The sequence below is a fragment of the Strix uralensis genome, chromosome 10 (genome assembly GCF_047716275.1).
Source record: "Strix uralensis isolate ZFMK-TIS-50842 chromosome 10, bStrUra1, whole genome shotgun sequence".
Classification (NCBI taxonomy): domain Eukaryota; kingdom Metazoa; phylum Chordata; class Aves; order Strigiformes; family Strigidae; genus Strix; species Strix uralensis.
In genome coordinates this window covers 1518942-1539848 of record NC_133981.1, presented here as the reverse complement: position 1 = coordinate 1539848, position 20907 = coordinate 1518942, and the positions used below count along the sequence as shown (strand labels likewise).

The following is a 20907-nucleotide window of genomic DNA, read 5'->3' as shown; positions in this document are numbered from 1 at the left end:
TGTTTCTCCAGCCCTCATGTAGTCATTGCATGGAGGGGAAATGTGAAAGGCTGTTGACCTACGTGAGACAATTCAGCTCTTGCACACAGACAAACAGAGACTTTTTTCCTCAAAAGTAAATTTAAAAAAAGAAGGGGGGGGCCTTATTTGTTTTCAAGGTGCCAGTGCTACTTAGAGGCCTGCAGGGCAAAGTCCACAGGCAGACCAGAGGCTGCATTGCTCATTAACAAAAAAAAAAAAAAAAAAAAAAAAGAGATAAGCAAAGGACCTGCATAGTTTTAGCAACCAATGTTGTTCTTCATGTTCTTACCCAACCTTTCTTTCTCTGTGGTGGGAACACCTGGTAGCAAATGCCTTCTCCTACCTGCACATGATCCAAACACCTCCACACTGCACCTGCACAATGATTTCCCAGAAACTCTCACCTCAATATCCGTCAGGAACAGCAGTGAGTTGGGGCAAGAGATTTACACAGTCCCCAAATGTTTCAAATGCCCTCTTTCTACCATCCCTAATGGAAAGTTGCTATTATTTATAGCAGATCCCCACCTACCTGGAGAACTCAGGTAGGAAAGCACCCCCAAAGCTAGAGGAATACCCCTTCAACCCTTGGAGAGCACAGTACATCCCAGAAACCAGCCTAACGCAGCTTTCAGCTGAACAGTCCCTGGATCGGAACACAATGTCTTGAAACTGCACACCAGACAGTTCAGACAACAGTAGTCCCTTTTCCAGCATGGAAGAGGTTAGTAAGAAGTTCCAGACAGTCTTTAAATGAACCACACTCTGCATGCACGTAAGTATTTTCAACATATCAAGCCATAAAACCTATTCAGACCAGCAGAAGTCTGCAGATCTGAACTGCAATGTAAGAGAAGAACACTGCCAGAGAAACACATCCACCTCCCACTGGCCTCCCAACTTAGAACACCAGCCAGCTTGATCCTCACACACCTGTGGTGTTTGAGAGTTTCCAGTCACCAAATACTGACAGCTCAGACTCATCACAGGCTTCTGCTCTGCCTCAAGCACCTGAACATCTCCAGAGCCTTCATCTGCAGAGTTAGCTTCCTCCTTCACAGCACTCTCCAAGACCCTGCCAGAGCCATGAAGCAGCGTGCAGACGGAAAACACACCTACCTCACAGGTTTTACTTTTCAAACTCAGCCCTGATTCAGTGCTGTCACTTCGATTTTCCCATGTGCTCAGACTCACAGCAGTACAGCCTCCACAGACTGTTTGACAGCTACTTCAGCTCAGCTGGACAGCAGTACTGTCTGTCCTTCTGTCTCCCTATCCTTCAGTCAGCTCACATCCATGCTGCCAGTTACTAGTCCCCCAAATGCTCCCAGGACACAAAGAACAGTCCATTCCTCTTCATACCTCTCTTCCCACAGAACACTCCTTTTAACCCCTGGTAACTGCAATTCATGGTTTTCAGCAGTATTAGCTAAAACCAGAGATGAGCCCAGCTGACCAGCTTCCCTCTTCCTGCACTGTTATCACCACCTACGCTTGTTGCATTATGACAAGACCCAGGCAACCACGCTGCTTGAAAGAGCCCAGGAAGACCATCTTTGGTTTCAACCACCTAACTGTTTCTATGTATGTACAATACAGCAGTCAAATCAACACCCTCATCCCTAAACGCCATTCCTCTGATTGGCAGACAAGTGATTTCAGTCATTGAGAAGGAAGAGGTGCCAGTCAAGCCTGTCTTCTGGGTCATATTCACATCCAGAACACAGAGGATCAGGAAGGTTCAGTGTTTATAGGTTTATGAACAAAACTGTTCTACATTGTTCTCAGGTAGCGACAGAAAACGTTCTTTCCAATAGAATTTGGGCTGCCGACTTAGTTCCACGATATGTTTTGGAAATCCTAAGGAAGGGAGGAGAGCCATGGCAGATAGCCAAGGGCAGATTTCCAACAGACATCCTAACAGCTGTGGTACCGGGTAGTTTGGAAGGAAAGGAACGAGGCATCGTGTGAAGCAGGTAGCTCTGCCCTAGGCATTGATGGCTTTCCAGCGGTCACTGTCTATGCTGTTGATGCTGCCCACGTGATACGGCATAGAGGCCACGTCGTCCAGGTAGGCTGTGGTGTCAATCTGAGTGCTGGAGTAGAACCCAGAATCCATTCCTTCCTTCTTGGCAACAGCATAAGGGTGGGGCAGATGCACATCCACATCCTCAGGCTCATCCACCTGACATTTGTAGGAGAAAAGGATCTTCGGTTCAGACCTGGAGTGATTAAAGATTTAAAATACGTGCTTAAGCAATGTAGTCTCACACCCACTTATCCTTAACTGAAACTCAGCAGCACTACAAAATCATGTATTCGGACCCTAAGAACTCTCCACATTAGCTTTCAGTCTTGAAATACACCTAGCAGAGGAATTGCCATGAAGTAATGCTAAATGTAGCTCTGGACTAAGCCACCTAAGAGAAATTAAACCAGCAGAATCCTGACTAGTGTGGGAAAAGAGTTCTCATCTTTGGGAGTTCTGAATTACCGAGGGCAACAGCATCCCTGCCACTGGACTCCACAGCAGCCTGGCTACTGACACCAGCAGAACGGGAACCCGCCTCAAGTTCCATCTGTGCGCATCAGGGAAACGAAAATAGAAACTCCTGATCCACAAGTGTTTGTATCTCCAACTTCAGACGCTGTTCCCTCTGATTTCAGAAGGCAGCAGAGGCACGTTTTGATATTTTAGGAGTACTTTATGTTCTTAGTTATTTTAAAGCCTGCTGTTTCTTGCTTATGGATGATAAAACACTCGGTTTTTCCTACCAAGATGCATCTCCTCCGAGTGGCCACACGGTGGCAAGCCTGACCCAGGAATCACGCTCCCGAGTGCTTTTAAGCGGTGACTCCTGGGCCCACCGTAGATGAGTCCTCAGCCAAAGAGTGACCTAACCCTAGATCCTTTCTACAAACCTATCCCAGAACTCACCCAGAAGACCATTTAATCTTCCGGGACTCAATTTCTCATTAAGCATTTAGTTAACAACTTCAGCAGAAAAACTTTGGACTAAACAGGATGCAGACACTGAAGAAGTGATCCTCATAAATGTTTGAGAGGAATATAGCTATCAGCTCTACCTTGCATACAAAAATAGTCTTGGATAGAAGCGAGCAGCCCTAGGTCACATAAGAAAAACCTCAAGGCCAGAAATTAAAAACTAGTTCCCTAACTGGCATTCTAGTCACTGCCTTTATTCTGCAGATGGGGAGAACTTGTGTGCAAAACAATTAAATGACAATGTATACCCTTCTCAACTGCTGTTTATGGCTACTCACCCAAAGAAGCCTTTCAGGAACGCCACATAGATGAGAGGTGCAAAGAAGCTGAAGTAAAGGAAGGTGGTGGCATCAACACAGCTGTCAACAGCAAAAGGGAACATGAAGGCGTTTGGCACAATACAGCTGTGTAACACCACTCACATCCCCCCAGAATGATCCAATTTTCCTCCAGAGTGTCCAAGCAGAGGACAAGAAAAGTGCTAAACAAATTAAAACTGAGGCAAAGTAACAGACATTGCCATCAGCATGTGTCACTGCTCCTAGACAGGGGGAACCATGCCAAGACCTCAGGTCTGACCAAGAGCAGTCTCAGTGCTCCCAATTTTGATTCACAGAAGTGACACTGATCCCTGCAGAACTCCACAGATGAGTAAGGGTATCTCCATGCTATTTCTAGCAAACACTATTTCCTCCCTTATTACCTATGAAACCCAAGCCAATGGCCAGGCATCAGTGGATTCAAACTACTACTATCACTGACCACCCGGAGACCGCTGCAGAGCACGCAGCTCCACACCCCTCTCCCCTGTGACCTTCCTGACTGCTCAGAGGGCTTTCGGCACAAAACAGAACCAACAGCTTTATTCCTTCTTAGGAACACAGCACAGGTTTGTTTTCTTGGGAGAGGCCATGTTGAAGGACACTCAAATACAACACGAGAAACGGGGCTGCAGACCTCCCCCTGCACACATACCACAGTCCTTCTATGATATCCACACAGAGCAGGGCACTGCCCAGGCCCTGCACCAGGTTCAGCAGTGCCAGGATCCCAGCATAAACATAAAAACTCTTCCTGGCTGTGGGAAAGACACGACACAGATGAAGCTCAACCTCATAAGCCCCATCCCAGTGCAAATCTGTTTGATGGAGATGGTGAACCCAACACAAGCATCTCGCCATCCTGCCTGTTTAAGAATTCCTGAAGAATTAAGACTGACTGCATTTTCCTGTCCCATGCTGGCAGGACTGATGGAGGTACAGGGAACTAAACCCCACTCTCCTGCACGTGCACACACACGCACAAGATGGGTTTTGAAAACACATGGTCATAACAACACATGCAAAGATTTTATAGGCAAGCATCTGGAGCCAGTGTGAAATCACAGAACTGAATGTAAGAAACAAAAACCCCACAGCTGAACCAGAAGCTGTGCCCTTCCAATGTACAGCACTAACAAAACTGCTCAGGAAACCTGGACAGGAGCAGCAGGGTGTGAAGGACACCAGGCAGATAGAGCCCAGGACCACCTGCCTGCGGCATGCACCACACAGATCCACTCCCTCAGGGTACCCACACATGGACACCAACACCACTGAGCGAGAGAACAGCCCAATGCAAACATCTTAGTAACAGCTTCTCTCCCTGTTCAAAAACTGCAGATATTCTGCAACAAAAAGAAAAACAAGAGAAGCATCTTAATAAAGTAAATGCCTAGATAAAAATGATTAAGCAGCTCCCAATTAGCCTTTCCTTCCCAGGGGATGACCAGCATGTACTCTTTAACATCATACATGCATTTCAAAGGAAGCTATTATTAAGAAACCATTTCTTAAGGCGCTCTGAAGATTATATATTTACATTACATCTGTATCATGAACTGAGCAGACGATCTTGTTTTCTTAATGTAATTGTTTAGCTACTGAAGTAGCAGAGTAATTGCTCTTACTCCCCTCTCCAAAAGGCACAGCACACTTTTTCCAGGGATAACTTATCAGTCCTTTGCCATGGATCTGTACCCCGAGAGAGTGGGATGTGCAGCACTGCCACATACAAGAACCTCTTACCCCCACCTATGTTTTATCCTGGTGCTGTCTCCATCTACACTATGGCACACACTACAGTCACTTACAGGGCAGAGAAATCCGGTCTTTCAGAGGAGTTTTTGGAAGAATCACCACCAAGGAATAGACCTGTTGAGACAAAGAACTAACTGTTCCATGGCTGCTTGGCAACTGAACTCCACAATCTTTGCAGGGACGGCGTGTGGTGTCACACATGTCCTAGATGTCTTGGGACAGAGGCACAGACCCCTGCTATCAAACCCAGCACAGATGGTGCAGACCTGGAGGCCCCACACCTCACCCCCATCAGCACAAAAAGGCTGATCACGGAGAAACAAGGGAGTGAAGAACATCAGAGTTCAGCCGCCACAGCTCACACCACGCCTTTCTTGCTTCAGCTTCCCTGCCACTTGAGAAGCATCAGTGCTGCACTGTATCAGGCAGGAGGGAGACTAGGGCCTTATTACACACCAATCCTCCTCCTTGCCCCATTTAGAAAATACAAAGGAGCTATCAGAGTGCATAACACATGCCCAGTACTTACCAGAAAGAAGAAACAGGAGCTGGCAAGCCAAAAGTGTCTCCCTCCATGGCCGTAGATGTTGAAGTCTTCCGCTGAGAGGTGGGCATCAGGGTACAGGATTTCCAGGGTGCCCTAGGAGAGAAGCACCAACACGATTCTGTCACCAGCAGCATCCTCCTAGAGCGGGTGTCTGGACAATGGAGACTGTATTTAAAGAAGTCCACACAACAGCTGTCACTGCCACCTAAGAGCCAACCAGTGCCCTGCTTAGACCAAGTTAAGCTCACACAGAAAAAGAGGAAGAAACTGAAGACATAAGTGAGGGGAAGAAAAAAATGGCAGGAATCTGCATCTGAAGGAAACCAGCATCGATGACATTTCCAGGAGACTGAATGAAGGGACAGGGGATGCAAGCAGTTGTCTGAAATAGACTGAGAGTTCTGTTTCCATCTCTAAATTAGACCTTTCCTGCTGAAACATTCAGGGTATAAAAGCCCACACTTGTGCAAGAGTTGGGAAAGGACACTGTCTCATTCACTTGAATTCCTGAAAAAACAGAAGCTACCATACAGACAGGGGAGAGAGAAAAGTGCTTGTAAGCACTCCTGAACCCAGATATAGCTCAAACACTTGATATTTAATGAGGCTCCTCCAGCTTTATCATGTGGTAATGATCAGCTCACTGCCTACACAAGCAAGAGCCTGGTCACAGAACAAAGATCTCTGTGTTATTCTGGAGCTGCCCCAAGTATAGAGACACAGGGCTGACCACTCACATCCCGAGAACAATAAACCCAGACACATACTGCATTGTCCAGAGAGATGGAGACACAGCTAATAAACTGAGCCAGCAAGCCAGCTGCTAGTCTGAGGGAAGCAAGAGCTCCCAGCTCTCCAAGAGTCAGGAGACAAGAGCCCCACTGCACTGCCCTTATCTGCCAAGCACACCTCAGGTCTCTTCATCTAGTTTTTCTGGCACTTGAGGCCAGAACTTGTGGCTCTGGTGTGAAAGACCTCTCACTCCTGTTCCAAGATTTGCTAAACAAGGCAATCCATCTAAAGCTCATCTCATTTCTTCACCTCGCCTGACCCAATCATGCCATAAAGAGGACGAGTCTGGTATGCACTCTGGGGATCCTCATACGTTGCCACAAGCACCCAGTCTTCCCCCAAAACCTCACCCAAGGAGCAAAGCTGCCACTTTTCAGAGGGGAGTCCCACCTCTAACTGCGTAACTCCAAGCTAAGTCCCCTCTTTCGCAAAGACTAATTCTTCTGCTCCAACATACTCACCTGAGTGACAGAATACGCCAGAGACAGCACTGTAGTGATTGCCAGAACACGTTTCACACTCGACTTGCTCTCCAGGTGACCTGGAATTCAGGAATGCAGAAGTGACTGAGGATGTGATCCCAGCCCTGGTAAAAATCATTTCTCTCCAAAACTAATAGAGGAAAACATCTGTATTTCCAAGGGCATTCAAGGAAAGGTTAAAGCTCACTTAACCGCTAGAAACTGCTTCCCTTTTGGAGAGTTGAGCCTTTCACAGACAAAATAATACTTACAAAATAGGTTTTAACTTACTTTCCTCCTGCTCACACTAATATAGAGAAAGTAACTAAGTCCTACTGGGGTTACTAAAAAAAAAAAAGGTCAGGAATGACTCCAGTATCATATACACCAAGATATTATAAAGTTTCTTCCCAGGGAACAGGAGACTGGGTTAGAGCAGGGGAAATGGGCTTACATAATTTACAGAAATCTGCACTGGAAAATGCTGGAGCAATCTCCAGAAGCTCCTTCCAACCCAAATTATTCTATGAGCCCTCAAAAGATGAAAGAGCCAGCGCTCAGCTGTCCCCCTGGCAGATGCAGTGACACCTACCAAGCCCTCTCCTCTACCTTTGACCCACAGGAAGAGGTGCTCCAAACAGCATTTTCACTTGTACAACTGAAAAAAGTAGAGTTAGATTGCAGCTACAGTTGAAGCATTTGAATGAAGCCAGGATCCATCAAACCAACCAAGGAGGGGATAGAAGCACCCCCAAAGGAACCATCTTAAATAAAATGGAGTTGAAGCAAAGATCAGACTGTTGATCTTTGCATAAGTCTTCTTCACCTAAGCTGTCTACTCCTTCACCGCATGCACGCAGGACAAAGCACATATAAACCCTGCAACTGCACAAGTCATAGATCTGTAATATAACCAGGCTTTCAGCCATTTCTAGCTAAAGCTCCCAAATTTGTTCTTTGTCTTTATTCTAGAGCTCCTTCACTTAACAGAATCAGCATCTCCACAAACTTACAGATGCAGTCCCAGTGGAAAGAAAGGGAATAGGAAACATTCAAAGCACTCAAAAAACCTCCTGACACATACCAAAGGCAAGGCCTAGAATCACCACACTCAGTTCAATCGCCAGAAGGAAGAACCTCGTGATCTCCCACAGGATCTGAGGGATAACAGAAACCAGACAAACATGATTAGACAGAGCCAGGAACCAGTCGGAAGTTAATACAGCAAAACCCCACTCTCTGCTGCAGGGGATGGCAGCCTCTGAATGGAGCAGGTCATTTCCACAGACCTGCCTCATGCTTTGCGGGGATACTAATTATATGCTTGTTCCGTGTCCTGTCCATGCCTGTGAAACAGAACAGTTGTGTGGGAACGAGCAAATAGCAGGCCTATGGAGAGAGGAAGTGGCCATTGTTTGCCACACTTGAGGATCTGTCGCTTGTCTGGATGTGTTCTCTCTGCTGTACTCCCAAAGAGCACAAACCCAAGACCTCAAAAGTAAAACGTTAAACAGGGCCAGTTCTTAAAGCAGTAGATTCTGCAGTACAGTTATGACTGAAACTCTGCACTTCTCCACAGCTACTGGTCCCTAAACCTAAAGCACATTCAACTCTAAAGACCTCCCACTTCCAGCTTGTTATTTTCATTCCCATGTTTTATTTGGTGAAACAAGACCAAAAAAACAGCAGGTGAGGCAACTTTCCAGGTAGTCATGCAATAAATCAGTGCCAAACCTAGAACAAGAACCCAGATTCTGGCTTATTAATCCTTTTCCTCTGAACACAGAATGGCACTCTCTCGAAGATACACAATATTTTAAGAGGTGTTTGATAAGACACTTCTAATCTCAGAAAACACAGTGTGTGTACATATATATATATGAGAGAAAATAGAACATGTGTACAGGAAAAATTGACAGAGTATCTGTCCTACTTGCACGACTTCCCAGCAAGGTGCACTTAGCAGCAACACCAACAGAATTGAAGAAAAGCACCTTCTCTCCTCTTCTCCATTATTCAAGTCCTGGACCTACATCTATTCAACAGAGGTGAATGAAAATGCTACAAACATCCAGCCACTCACAACAAGCAGTGCATTACAATGCTCTGGCAGGTAAGACTGAAGGGAAAAGTGAAAGAACCACACTGATCCCAGAGAATAAAGGCAGAAGACCTGTACTCTGAGAGTGGCTCATCTTCCTCTAGCAGTTCAAGAACTACAGAGCTTTTTGTTTCAGGTAATATTCTGCTAAAAGTCAAATGACTACAAAGGAACAGCACGTACAAAGCTATTTCCTGTTTGCTAAGGGATTGTCCTGTGCTCAGAGTGGCTGCAAGGACATTCAGCTATCAGTCTCCAAAGGGAATTCTGTTTTATTTGCTTCCAATACAAAAGAATTCAGTATTTTTCAAAGAGCCACTCAAATATTGCAAGAGTAACAAAGGCCAGGTCTTGCCTATCCACTAAATGTATCTGAATGTTCAGCTCTTGCAAAGCAGAGTCATTCCATCCTTGCAACAGGAAAGTTTTGCTGCCGCTATTTGTGTGTCTGTTTTAGGAAGTCCATTGTTTTACAGCCCTGGATGTTGTGATCATTTAGATACAGCTATCAGAACAGGATACCATAGTACACATAGCTATGAGTACTGAAAAAACCCAACATTCTTCTTGTATGCACATAAAAGGAAAGCCATGGCAGACTGCTGCTGGGATCAAAACTGCACAAAGCAGAGCCTCTAAAATCAGTGTTGTACCTACCTTATCAGCAACTGTGGCAGCATCAGAGGCACTCACAGTCATGGAGACAACAGCACGGGCAATACCAACTAAAGCCACCACAAATACCTACACAAAAAGATACCAAAGTGAGCTCATGTCAAAAGGCACATATGCAGTAGTGACCAGAAACCCTTTTGGAATACATTTCTAGGTCATCTTTCAATCCTGACAATGTGTGCTAAGGATTTCCTGTAGCAGATTAGAGTTAATTTGCTGAAGAAGATTCCTCAGGCCTGCTAGATGTAGGATTACTGGCTTAGAATTTAGGAAGGAACAAATTTCCTCAACTGTCAGATTAAAGAGCTCTGAAGAGGTCTCACCCTCTCCTTACAACAGTATCTTTACAGGCAAACAATCTTCACACCTTTCAATCGACTGGGGCAGGGGAGGAGAAAAAACAGACAAAAACTATATCCCTCCAAATTACAAGAGCAAGTGCTTGGTATGACAGAATAAACCAATCCCATCAGATAACAGAAGCCACTTGATACCAGCTACCACACTTCAGATCTGTGACAAAACTAAAATCTGTAGTTCTCTCACTCAACACTGACAATGCTCAGGAATGCAAAGAAAAAGAAGTCAGCTGCAGGCAACAGCTTTAAAACATCTTAGTGCAACACAGAGATACCCAAGTCAGGTCATATACCATTTAAGCATGACAGCATGGAGCTCAGCATGGCTGATTTACCAAGTCCAGTGCTGTCACAGCCATACTATGGAATTAAGAGCTCGGTCAGATATATCTACCCTCTGCTGTGCAGACTTACACTCTAAGAAAGCAGATTTTTCCAGATAAAATTCTCCAAGTCATGGGCTAATTCTAATAGTGCAGGTATGAGACAGCTAAATCTGTCAGAGAACGAAGACAGTCCAAGCTGATTCTAAGGTGGTTGGAGAATGGAAATGACCAATAAGCCACCTACAGCTGAATAATTCCTCCTTAGACTAAGGGACACAAATGGCATAAAATAATAATACAATACTCCCTCCTGGGGTGGAAAACTCTGGGACAAAACACTCACAAATAAAGAAGGGTCTCTGAATGTGTTCTAGAGCAGCAACAACTCACTGGAGAGGAAAACACACCCTTTTTGCTTCACCTCCAAGTAGGTAGAGACTCTTTCCAATCTATTAACTTTGTTTTAATCACTGATTCCACAAGAAAGCATTCCCTCAAGACATGACAAACAGCCACTTGAAAGGAAATCCTCATAGAACACACTTCCATCCTCATTTCCCAATAACATACTCCAGAAGATCAAACTGAATGAAAGCATTTTCCTCTCAGGCTGCTTCACTTTCTGCTTCTCTCTCTGTTTTGAAAAAGTCAACAGCATAGTCAGTTCACTTTTTTCTTCCCTTTGGTTTATCAGCTTTGCTTCTCAAAGCCTCTGGCATGAACTTCCTACTGAGCCATGTGCACTATTGGAAGCATAAAGGAAGATTTAAATCCAGACCAGAAATGGCTGGTAATATATTAAAAAATTAGGAGAGTGTATGTGTGTATACCTGGTTATCCAAAACTGTGCACAAGCCCAGTGCCCACACTCCAGGCCTGAAAGAGCTAACAAGACTTCCCACCAAAGATTCAGTTGAGGCTACAAGCTCAGGTTTGGTTTTGATGCTTCTTGGGTTTTGCCATGCCATAGCTGTGCGCAGCCCAAGGAAGGATATCTCTCACCTAACCCAAGTCAAACACACCTTTACTTCTACAACCTGTCCTGATCTCACCGAGGAAGAGCAAGCGGATTATGCTACACACTGAGGAAAGCCAGGACCTCAAAAAGCATCTATGATAAAGCTTCTGAATGATATTTTTTAAAAAATTCAGGTAGGTTCTTGGCTGCATTTACCACGCCCTGTGACCAGTATCACAGTTAATAGGTATGATGTTCAGAGCTTACTAAAGAGACTACCTTAATGTGATCAAAAGTTGCCCATGCCTTTTTAAACTGGGGAGAGAACAGACAAGATCTTAGATGTTTGAGAACTGTAACTGTACTGCCTATAGATTCTGTTTCCACCTTAAAAAGTACCAAGAACATCATCAAGTCAGCAACCACTTTGATATGATGGGAAAGAAACTAGCAGGGCTGGGTTTCTACATTCCCAGACTAACCAGAACCCTCTCACAACATCTTCTACAGCAGATGACCAAGCTTTTCAACAGCTTCACACAAATTATTCTCCAGCGTTTCACTTCCCACAGGCTCAGGGCGAAGCTGTTTTTGTGTCACATGCTACTTACTGCAAGGAGCAAGGAAAGTGTAAGATACTAGATTCCAAGACAACAAAGCAACAAAGAAAAAAAAATCACCACAGGAGAACAAAATCCACTCAAATCCAGCAGTTATGGTCCCAGAATCTGTGAAAACCAGAATTCAGACAGTGAAAAAAAAATCTGTTTACTTCTTGTAGTACACCTTCAACTAAAAATAGTTTTTTTCCCTGCAAGATCTGGTCTAGGGTCTCTCTCCACTAGTTCAGTGATATTGTTCATGAGTGGTAATCAAAAAAAACACTCACTCATCAGTTCAAAAGCACAGAGTAGTCAGTACTCACTAGTATGTAGAATGTAGTGAAGATTGGGCTGGAAGTGACCCGGATTTTGGCCCTGGCAGAGGGCAGCTTCCAGAGAAGAAACATAAAGAAAAGCACATTGGGAACCAGGAGCAGAAGATCCCAGTAGCGGACTCTGCAAAAAGTAAATAAAATAGGTTTTTTCCTGTTCTTCAGCACCCAGAAGGGAAGGCACCAGCCCCAGTCCCTTCTCAACCAAACTCTGAGAAAAAAAAGCTCTTTCCCCTCGCCCAGGGTCAGGCCATGGTCCCACTTCCTCCATCTCACCTGGACTTCCCAATGTCCTCATAGAGCAGCAACAGGCACTTGTGCGGCACAGTGATGTTGGTGTCATTGACTGCCTGCGTTGTTGTCGGGGACAAAGTTGTCACATTATCCAGTGCTGTCACCAGGGCAGTCGAATGTGTGATGTTGTCAGACATGGAGAATCCCATCACAGACTGGAACATCCTGCCTTTCCTCTGGTCCAGGTCAAACGCAGCACAAGACAACCACAGCAGAGACAAAAAGCAACATTAAATCAGTTGTGAGTCAGAGCTAAAAAGTACATCCCTGCCATTAGGGCCCTGCACAACTGCTTCCTGCTTGTTACCGCAAATTATCATCATCTGAAAGACTGTATTACACAATGAAACGTCACCTGCCCTTACTCTGCACACAGCCATTACGGTGGACAGCACAAACCCACTATCTGATATCAGGGTAACAAACACACTCAAAACAGTGTAATAGTATGTTGGATTAAATTTTGTGATTTTTTTGAGCTTTGGCAGATTCACAGAAGAAATCAAGACTCAGCAGCAACACATGACATCAGACGGAGACAGAAACCCTGCTGTACCAGAACGTTAATTACCATTCTAGCTGCCAAGACCAAGAAGTTACAGTCAATGATTTGATTTCAACTATTGCAAAGTAAAAATGAAGGCCCCTACCTAAAACCTGTTGCTGTTACCAATGCTGCAGTCTGGGAGCAGGGAGAGCCTCACATACTTTTACCTAAAGGGACTGTACAGACTCTTTTATCTTCCAAAACCAACACTGGCAAAAGCCAAGATTCAGCATTTTTCTTCTAACCCTCTGCAAGACATCAGAACAATTCTGATTTTAAGCATGACAGTAAGGCTGTGAAAAGCCAGCGCCTAAAACCCTGCTAGCATAAAGTTCTCCAGCTTCTTTCCATCCACCAGTCTCAATCGCATCGCCCTTCTCAGACACAGATCAGCATCATCACTGGTAGTTTACAAACCCAGAACCAGACACAGTCCTATCTAATGGGTTTCCTAAGGTCAAACCCACAGGCAGCAGAGAGCTACGGTCGGAGCTCAGGTCTTTTGCCTGCCCTACCTTACACCTCCCCTGCCCCTCAGAAAGATGACAAGGCAGAACTTCCCATTCCCCTGATGAAACTTTTTTGTACTGCCTTCCCTGAGAGAACATTCACATCTTTTCCACCATCTGTCCATCCCCCAGGCCCTACTTTGCTGCGATATTAACTGCGCCTCCAGAAGCTCAAGGGAAACTCTGCTCTGCCATCCGTAAAGCTCCACATGCTTCACACCTGTGCCGGTGGCAGTTTATCCCTCTGTTGGTTCTACCATCACCTTGGAAGCTTAAGTGAACCCTGGCACACAGCACTTTAGATCAGAGTTAGTATATACTGGAGTTTTGACCTGATTTACCTTACTAAGCCTGATTCAACATATCACCTTGTGCAAATCCACTCTTCTTCCCACCCTAAAGCAGCAACCCTCACCAGTAAGGCACTTGACTAGCTACAAGGCAAATACAAACACAAGGTTCTGTCATCTCTCCTGGCACTCAAAGTGGTCACAGACCACACGCAGATTCAAAAAAAACCCATCTCCATCAGCCAGCATCTTAAAGATGCACATTGCCAGAGACAGCACTCCAGCAGTCTGTGTGCTGCAGTTAACCCAGGGTTTATCTCAAAACAATTCTCCCTGTTTGACTTTAGCCCTGGCTGGCAAACTGACAGCCTCCATGACAGGACTCAGAAGGTATTTTCCCGGCGAGGTTCTAAGTGACTCACAAGTCGGAAAGAATCAGCACAGCCCAGTGTCATCTGTTGAGCTTTTAGAGTTCAGTAGCACCTTCACCACAAACTGCTCAAGACTGTCAGCCACAGACTCTTCTTTCTCTTCAGAGGCTGAGGCTCTTCCCAGGGGTAAGGGGACCATCCCACCCTCAGCTAACAAACCCTCCCTTTGATTCATCCATGCTCACAGATACTTGCTGAGCTGGGATTTTTCTTTTGCGACTGCTCTATGCTGTACTGCACAAGAGACATCACATTAAATAAACACACGCAGACCTGGAAGGATCAACTTTGTGCTGTGATGGCAAAATCTGTGCCAAAAAATCCTAGTTCTAGTAGAGGTTCCAGGAAACAACCTTCACATTCCAGACTTATCAGAAGTGTCCTCTCTTCCCTCCAGCTTCTCACTTCCCGGAACTGACACTGTTAAGAATGATTTTCTGTTAATAATTTTGCTCCATTCTCTTTCTCTGAAACACCACTGCATCTCAGTAGCAGCAAGGACAAGTGTGTTCACATTTGCCAACACTGAAAAAATTCTACCTAATTTTTTAAAAAGCTGGGAAAGCATACCCGAAAAACATCAGAGAGCACGGGCAGAACAAGATCAACTGCAAACCATCACAACCTCCTAACACCTCTTCCAGGACAAAGAATTCGATCTGCCTGTCACACTGACAAGAGCTTGAGTATAAAGCTGCGAGAGAATTACACAGGAAAGAAATCTTCCTTATGAAAAGAACAAACAGGCTCCATTCTTTTTCCCTAGAAGCTGTCACTATCATGCAACAGCAGCAAGCTGCTGATAAGGAGAGGAGTTGGCCGCATGTAACAGGGCTCCAGTCACAAGGTTTCAAAGGGCAAAGCAGAATCAAGCTTACCTCCCAGACTGCTCGCTACCGCCTGGTATTAGTATCCTATTCTTCCTCCCAAGATGGAGTACACACAGAGCAGAGCAACAGAACATCCAACGTGATAAGAAAGGGCAGCCAAAGCCATCAGCCAGACAGCATGATCGTCAGTGCTCTTCTAATAGCTAAGGCCTACAGCAAGGATGTGGAGAACTGGCCTGTTCCTGTCCAAGTCACCAGCAAAAATTCCATGGCAACAGGACCAGGAACTGATGGCAGGGATCCGGCTAGGCTTCGTCACCCTCAGTAACACTGCTCCTTACAGCACCCTGTCCAAACCCCTGCCCCGTCTAGTCCAAAATAAATCCAGTCAGCTGAGCATATCCAAGAGATCACTCACCACACCCTGCCTCCATGGGGCCGTTCAGCCAGCCCAACCAACGTAATAGGGGTAAAATTACCCCATAGCCACGTTAGAGGAAACCAATGCCGCAGTCCTGGTCTCCCTTTTTCCTCTAGCAGGCAGCTCTATTCACCATACACCAGAAAACAAAATAAAATGGTTTTCTACACTACCGCTGAAGTCAGCCTCACCTGGTAGAGGCCTATTCCTCTGTCCAGGCGCTGGACTCACAAGTCTGCCCGCGTGACTCCTGGGTTGCCGTGACAGCGCTGGGGAAGGCTCAGCAAAAATGATCACCCCTCACCAAGGGGATGTTGTTTGATTCATGGCACTGGAACCGTACCAGAGCTCAGCGAAATTCAGGGCTCAAATCCCTGGCAATTCTCTGTGCTCTCAAAGCCCCACTGCATAAAGGTGAATTACACACTAGCAGAGTTCCAGCTAATAAAAAAATGAAAGTTTTCTTCCTTTCTGAAAACAGTATCAGAAAATCTTGCAAGTACAGATCATACTAGGGTTAAGATTGCTCCTTAAAACACTGTATTTGTGCAAGAAAAAACTGCACTGTCCAGATCCCTGCTTACATACACCTGTTACTTCGTTAACTTAAAAAGAAAACAAAAATAAAAAGAAAAATGCCTTTTTTCTTCTCTTTAAGATGGCTCTTCAAACCTCACTGTTGGTCACAATGGTTGCATTTTGCATTTCACCCTTAGAACTCACAAAACAGGGATTTTCCACCACTGATCTAGGACATGTCTTTCCTCTGAGTTGCCTTCTCACATCTCGTTCCGAACTAAACTTAAAAAGAAAGGAACTGCAATGCTAAAAACAACCAAAGAAAAATGCCAAAAGCAAACGTATCAACAATAATCCAAAACCATCGGACAGAGAACCCCAGTTCAGGGATGTCTTTCAGAAATAAGTATCCCAAGTTTTTTGTTGTTTTGGGTTTGGTTTTCTTCCCTGTAGAAGGCAAGTGCACAAACAAGCAAGGCAGCAGCAAGGGAGGCAAAGTAACAGTACAGAGTCGCTTCACCCGAGGCTGGCAGGGAAGCAGTGTCTACTTTAAAGGCTGCTGAATGAACCAGAGAGCTGGGAAAAAATCTTCAATTACTTTCTGCCCTTTAGGCGAGGCAAAGGTACCTCCGGACGCTCCTGCCATAGGAGGGCTCCCGGGCTGCAAAAGGAGGCGTCAAGCCGCCTTCCAGGGACCTGAGGAAGTGTCTGCAAAGGGCACGACAACAACCCAGGGAGCAGCGAGGTCCCCTCAGGCCACCGGGAACCTGGGAGCCGACACCGCCCGGAACCGAAGAACCGCAGCGCCCCAGGCAAGGCACGAAGGTTTTTTTTTTTCCTGCCACAATCCCTATATGCAAAAAAAAAAAAAAAAAAAAAGGCAGCTGGGTAGCGAGGCGCGGGCTGCTGAAGCCTGACAGGCACCTTCCGGCCCCCCTCTCCCCCGGGGCCGACTGCCGCAGCCCGGCCACCCCGCGGGGCCTCGCACTACCCCGCCGCTTGCCTCCGCGGGCCGCGGCCCCCACCGCAGCAGCCAGGCCGTGCCGCCGGGGCAGGCCCCGCCGCCCCGGGTCGAGGTGCCCCGGCGCCCCTCCCCACAAGCCCCGCTCCCGGCGCCGGCCCCGCTCCTACCCGCCGCGGGCCCGGCCCGCCCGGCCCTGCCTCCCCGCTGACGGCGCTCAGTCGTGGGGGCCCAGCCCCGCCATCCCAGGCCCCGGCCCCACCGCTCCCCTCAGCCAGAGAGCGTCGCTGAAGAGCGGCTCAAGCAGAGCGCCGCGCGGCCAGAGGGGGCGAGCCGAGGCCTTTTCGTCCGGGTCCAGCGGCGCTATTGAGAGAGGGTCCCCAAGGGGGCTGTCACTTGGGCCAATCAGAGACCAAAAGGGGGGGGTCTGCCAAAGAAGTAGAGGCGAGAGCCAATGGGAAGGGACGGGAGGCGGGACTTGGGGGGGGTGGGCCTGCCGCGTTTTAAAGGCGCTCTGTCCCCATCCCTCCACCTGCGGGACGGGGAGCAGATGGCGGCCTTGGCCTTGGCCGTCGGGGCGCTGAGCCCCCTCCCCGAGCCTGTCCTGAAACGGGTGGGAGGAACAAAACCAAAGCTCTCCATATGAGCCCCCGATGCTGAATTGCACTGCCTGGAGGCCAGGTCTACCCAGGCCCCTCTCGCTCTCCCCCAGGCCGAGCTGGGGTCTCCATCCACCCCCGGGCCAGGCTGGGGCTCACCCACCTCCCTGTGGGACCCCCGTGGCTCTCGGCTGCCTGCAGCCTGTGCCCGGCCTGCCCTCGCACCTCCTCACCGCGCAGGAGCCGTGGCATCAGCGGCTCACCCGGGGCCTGCCAGGCCCTGCCGCCAGCTTGGCGTGGAGTGGGGGACAGGTAGGGCAGTGACCCCCGGGCCTGTCCTCGCCGCAGGCTGTTCCAGCTGCCTGTTAGCGCCCAGGCCAGCCCACACAACCCAACGCCACACGCGGCAGCAATCGCTCGTGTCGGCCAGCACCCGTACCGCTGCACACCTCCAAGGCCGCGAGAAACAGGCTACTTCTTAGAAGAATTATTGATTTCAAGGCTGGAGAGTTAATAATTTTCTTCCACGGACCAGATCCTATAATCAAATCCCTACAGGGGAGAATAATTAACAACCTGGAGAGTTTGGCTTGTAAGGAAGGTTTAAAGCTGACTGAACTAACTCGGCATAGCTTGGAGAATCGCAGCTAAAGGGAAACACGATAAATAATTAGCAGGATTTGGAGGTGCAAACACCAGGCAAAGGAAAGAGGAGTTTATTAAACAAGGAGACAACTGGGATAAATGAGCCAAGATTTAAAAAGGAAATTAAAGGAAATAACTGCCTAAATATCAGTAGTAAGAGCTGTCTGACTGTGAACAGAGTTTCAGGGGGGATGCTTGTTATTGGAGTCATTTCAAGGACTGGAGGATAAATTCTGGCATGGTTTTCTAACCGTGGTTCACCTGGGGCTCTAGGGATTGCTTCTATAGCAAGGCTTTTGCTAAGCTGAAATTTGCTGTACACAGCCTACACCTCTTTCAAAGATCCCTATATTAATCAAGTTTGCGTGCCCTGCTCCAGCAAACAGCACGCACAGAGGGTTTCAGACCCACCCCACACATAAATCTGTCTCAACTTCAGCCTGCTTGATCCTCTTCTCGGGTTTAATCTTCCAGCTTCACTGCAGCAAGCCTCGTGGAGGAGGATGTACCCTGAGACTGTGTTTCCTGCCTCAGCCCTATTCCTCTGATTTTCCACTGGGTTGAAACAGGTTTTTGTGCTGGTGTCATGCCTTTGGAATGACATCTGGAGAAGCCGGTCCTTAGCTTGTCTCTTCTCACACTGTCGTTCAGGTTAATGATATGTTGCAATATTTTTGCATGTTCTATTTAGGGATCCAAGCTCGAAGGCTTGACAGGCACCAACATCTCTGAGTTATAGAAGGGACGCTTCTGTTTAAAGAGAGGTGGAGTGCTTCTGTCTGAAAAGTGCCTTGGTAACAGAGCCAGGAGTAAAATCCATGTCTTCTCACTTGTAGCCTCAGGCGCTAACTAATTGAACATGTTACCTCCCACATAACTGTGTCAGAAGGAGAGATTTTGCTTTCCAATCCACCTGCTCTTTCCATCTGATTCAGTTTGAGGCTAGAGCCCAGCGCTTGGGACATCAGATCCAAAAGCTGTCTCTCAGGCAGAAGACTGCTGGGTGCCACTGCAAGGGCTGTGACACTTTAGATCCTGCCTTCCTCACTGCTTATGTGAAACAGAGGATGTGGGAAATCCACACTTATGGTTCCTTTGTATTAACAAGCCATGCCTTTCAGCCCAAACATGGTGTCTGCAAACATTTCCCACCTCCAAGGACTGCCCCATCTCCTTAACCGCACACGTGCTCCCGCTTCAGCTGAGGACCACATCTCCTCCGTGCAGTGCCTAAAGATGGCGGGCTCGCTCCCTTGGCCTTGCTGTGTCACCTGCTGTCGCCAGCTGAAGCAAGACAAGAGGTGATATTTAGCAGCCTTGGTATAACCTCGAGGGCCCCAAGGAAAGCTGGCACTTGGCGCTGTACCTGCTGCTGTCTGCTGTCCTTTGGCTTGCAGGTGTCAGAGGCGGAAGCTGCAGTCATCTTTTCCAGGACAACATTACACCCTCGTATCACCACCAAATTCCACTCTTCTAGGACGTTTTAGCTCTCTAAAATACTCTTTCAGCTTTTATTAGATCGGTCTACTGGACAGGATATTCTCACCTGAAACTGCTTTGCTGTTCAGGTGCTGAGCAACTCCAAGGACAGATGTGCCTGTCTTGTTTCAGAGGTTCTCTACCAACCTACTGATTTCTAGTATTAGGCACAAATTTGCACCGTAGGATACCAGCTGGGCTGTATTCCTGTGTCTCTGACCTTCTTTCCACAGGGAATTCAGTCTCCAGGTCTCCTGCTGTGCTGTCAGCCACTAATCTGCAAAATTCTAGGGTCGTGTTTTGATATTCAGGAGTTTGGTGCTCAGCTGAGTTCACCCCAGCGAGCAGTCCGGGCCCTGTCTGCATCTCAGCCCTCTCGGATGCCCCAGCGTGTCGTCTCTAGCACAGCAGAAGGAGCCCTGTCCCGTGCACAACAGCCACCTGATTTTAGGGATGGTTTTAGCTGCCCAACCTCAACTCTTCCCAAAGAGACTGAGCACCCCAGCTCACCACTTGTACCTGGCACCCAAAGAGAGCAGTGAAAACATGGACACGGTCCCTGCTCTGCGGAGAAGGACAGACAGGAAAGCTGTGAGTGAGACCGGTTCATCACAGCGTGTCACCTAGGCCTTGTTAAACCTTACACAGGTCCCGGGCTGCCTTCCTTTAAGCCATGGCGGCCTCTAGTAGCTGAGAGGTGGGGGCATCTCTGGGGGGGATCCCTGTGCCTGTTTCACTCCGAGCACCAGCCAGCTCCCCATCATGTGTCACAGAGAAGAGGCTGAGCCACGCTCCTATTTATATCGCGTTGCTCCGGCTTTGCTATATCAGTACCAGGCTGATTCATTCAGCTGGTCTCCTGGAAGAGCCATTTCAGGTCTGTCAGCTGCCTCTTTAGTCACTTTTGCTTCTGGTGTCTCCTGTTTGAGGGTTACTGTCCCACGCTGGAGTGCAGCAAGAGCACAAATAGCCTGATATTAAATCGTGGTCAGAAACCCTTCAGAGAAGACAAAATCCAAGCCACCGACCGTTATGAAAGAGCCTGTGGCCTGGAGTGGAAGTGTTTCACCACCTTGCCAAACATCAGCCCATTGCTTGTTTTGTCTCTCTAAATTCCTCTTCC

The 20907-nt window shown here is 47.4% G+C and overlaps 1 protein-coding gene across 5 annotated transcripts; it reads right to left on the bottom strand.

Annotated features, from left to right (window-relative positions):
• Positions 1 to 1752: 1752 nt before the first annotated feature.
• TPRA1 (transmembrane protein adipocyte associated 1) lies at positions 1753 to 17445 on the bottom strand. Of its 5 annotated transcripts, none has more exons than XM_074878803.1 (11): positions 17232 to 17445; positions 12536 to 12729; positions 12251 to 12383; positions 9665 to 9751; positions 7991 to 8063; positions 6907 to 6986; positions 5636 to 5746; positions 5160 to 5220; positions 4004 to 4106; positions 3307 to 3387; positions 1753 to 2243 (listed from the first exon to the last, which is right to left on the bottom strand). In XM_074878803.1, the coding sequence occupies exons 2-11, from the start codon at positions 12715 to 12717 to the stop codon at positions 2009 to 2011; spliced, it is 1146 nt and encodes a 381-aa protein (XP_074734904.1). In that variant the 5' UTR covers positions 12718 to 12729; positions 17232 to 17445; the 3' UTR covers positions 1753 to 2008. The 5 variants fall into 5 exon arrangements, with proteins under 5 accessions (XP_074734904.1, XP_074734903.1, XP_074734906.1 ...); XM_074878802.1 differs by lacking the exon at positions 17232 to 17445 and adding an exon at positions 16699 to 17175; XM_074878805.1 differs by lacking the exon at positions 17232 to 17445 and adding an exon at positions 16728 to 17173.
• Between the last annotated feature and the right edge of the window lie 3462 nt (positions 17446 to 20907).

Excerpts from the sequence above, each read along its gene's own strand:
- TPRA1 (XM_074878802.1), bottom strand. The coding sequence starts at position 16,746 with ATGGCAGGAGCGTCCGGAGGTACCTTTGCCTCGCCTAAAGGGCAGAAA. Across the intron at positions 5,221-5,635 it reads GCTCCTGTTTCTTCTTTCTG|GTCTATTCCTTGGTGGTGAT; the intron begins GTAAGTACTGGG and ends TTGTCTCAACAG. Across the intron at positions 2,244-3,306 it reads TTCCTGAAAGGCTTCTTTGG|GTCTGAACCGAAGATCCTTT; the intron begins GTGAGTAGCCAT and ends TAATCACTCCAG.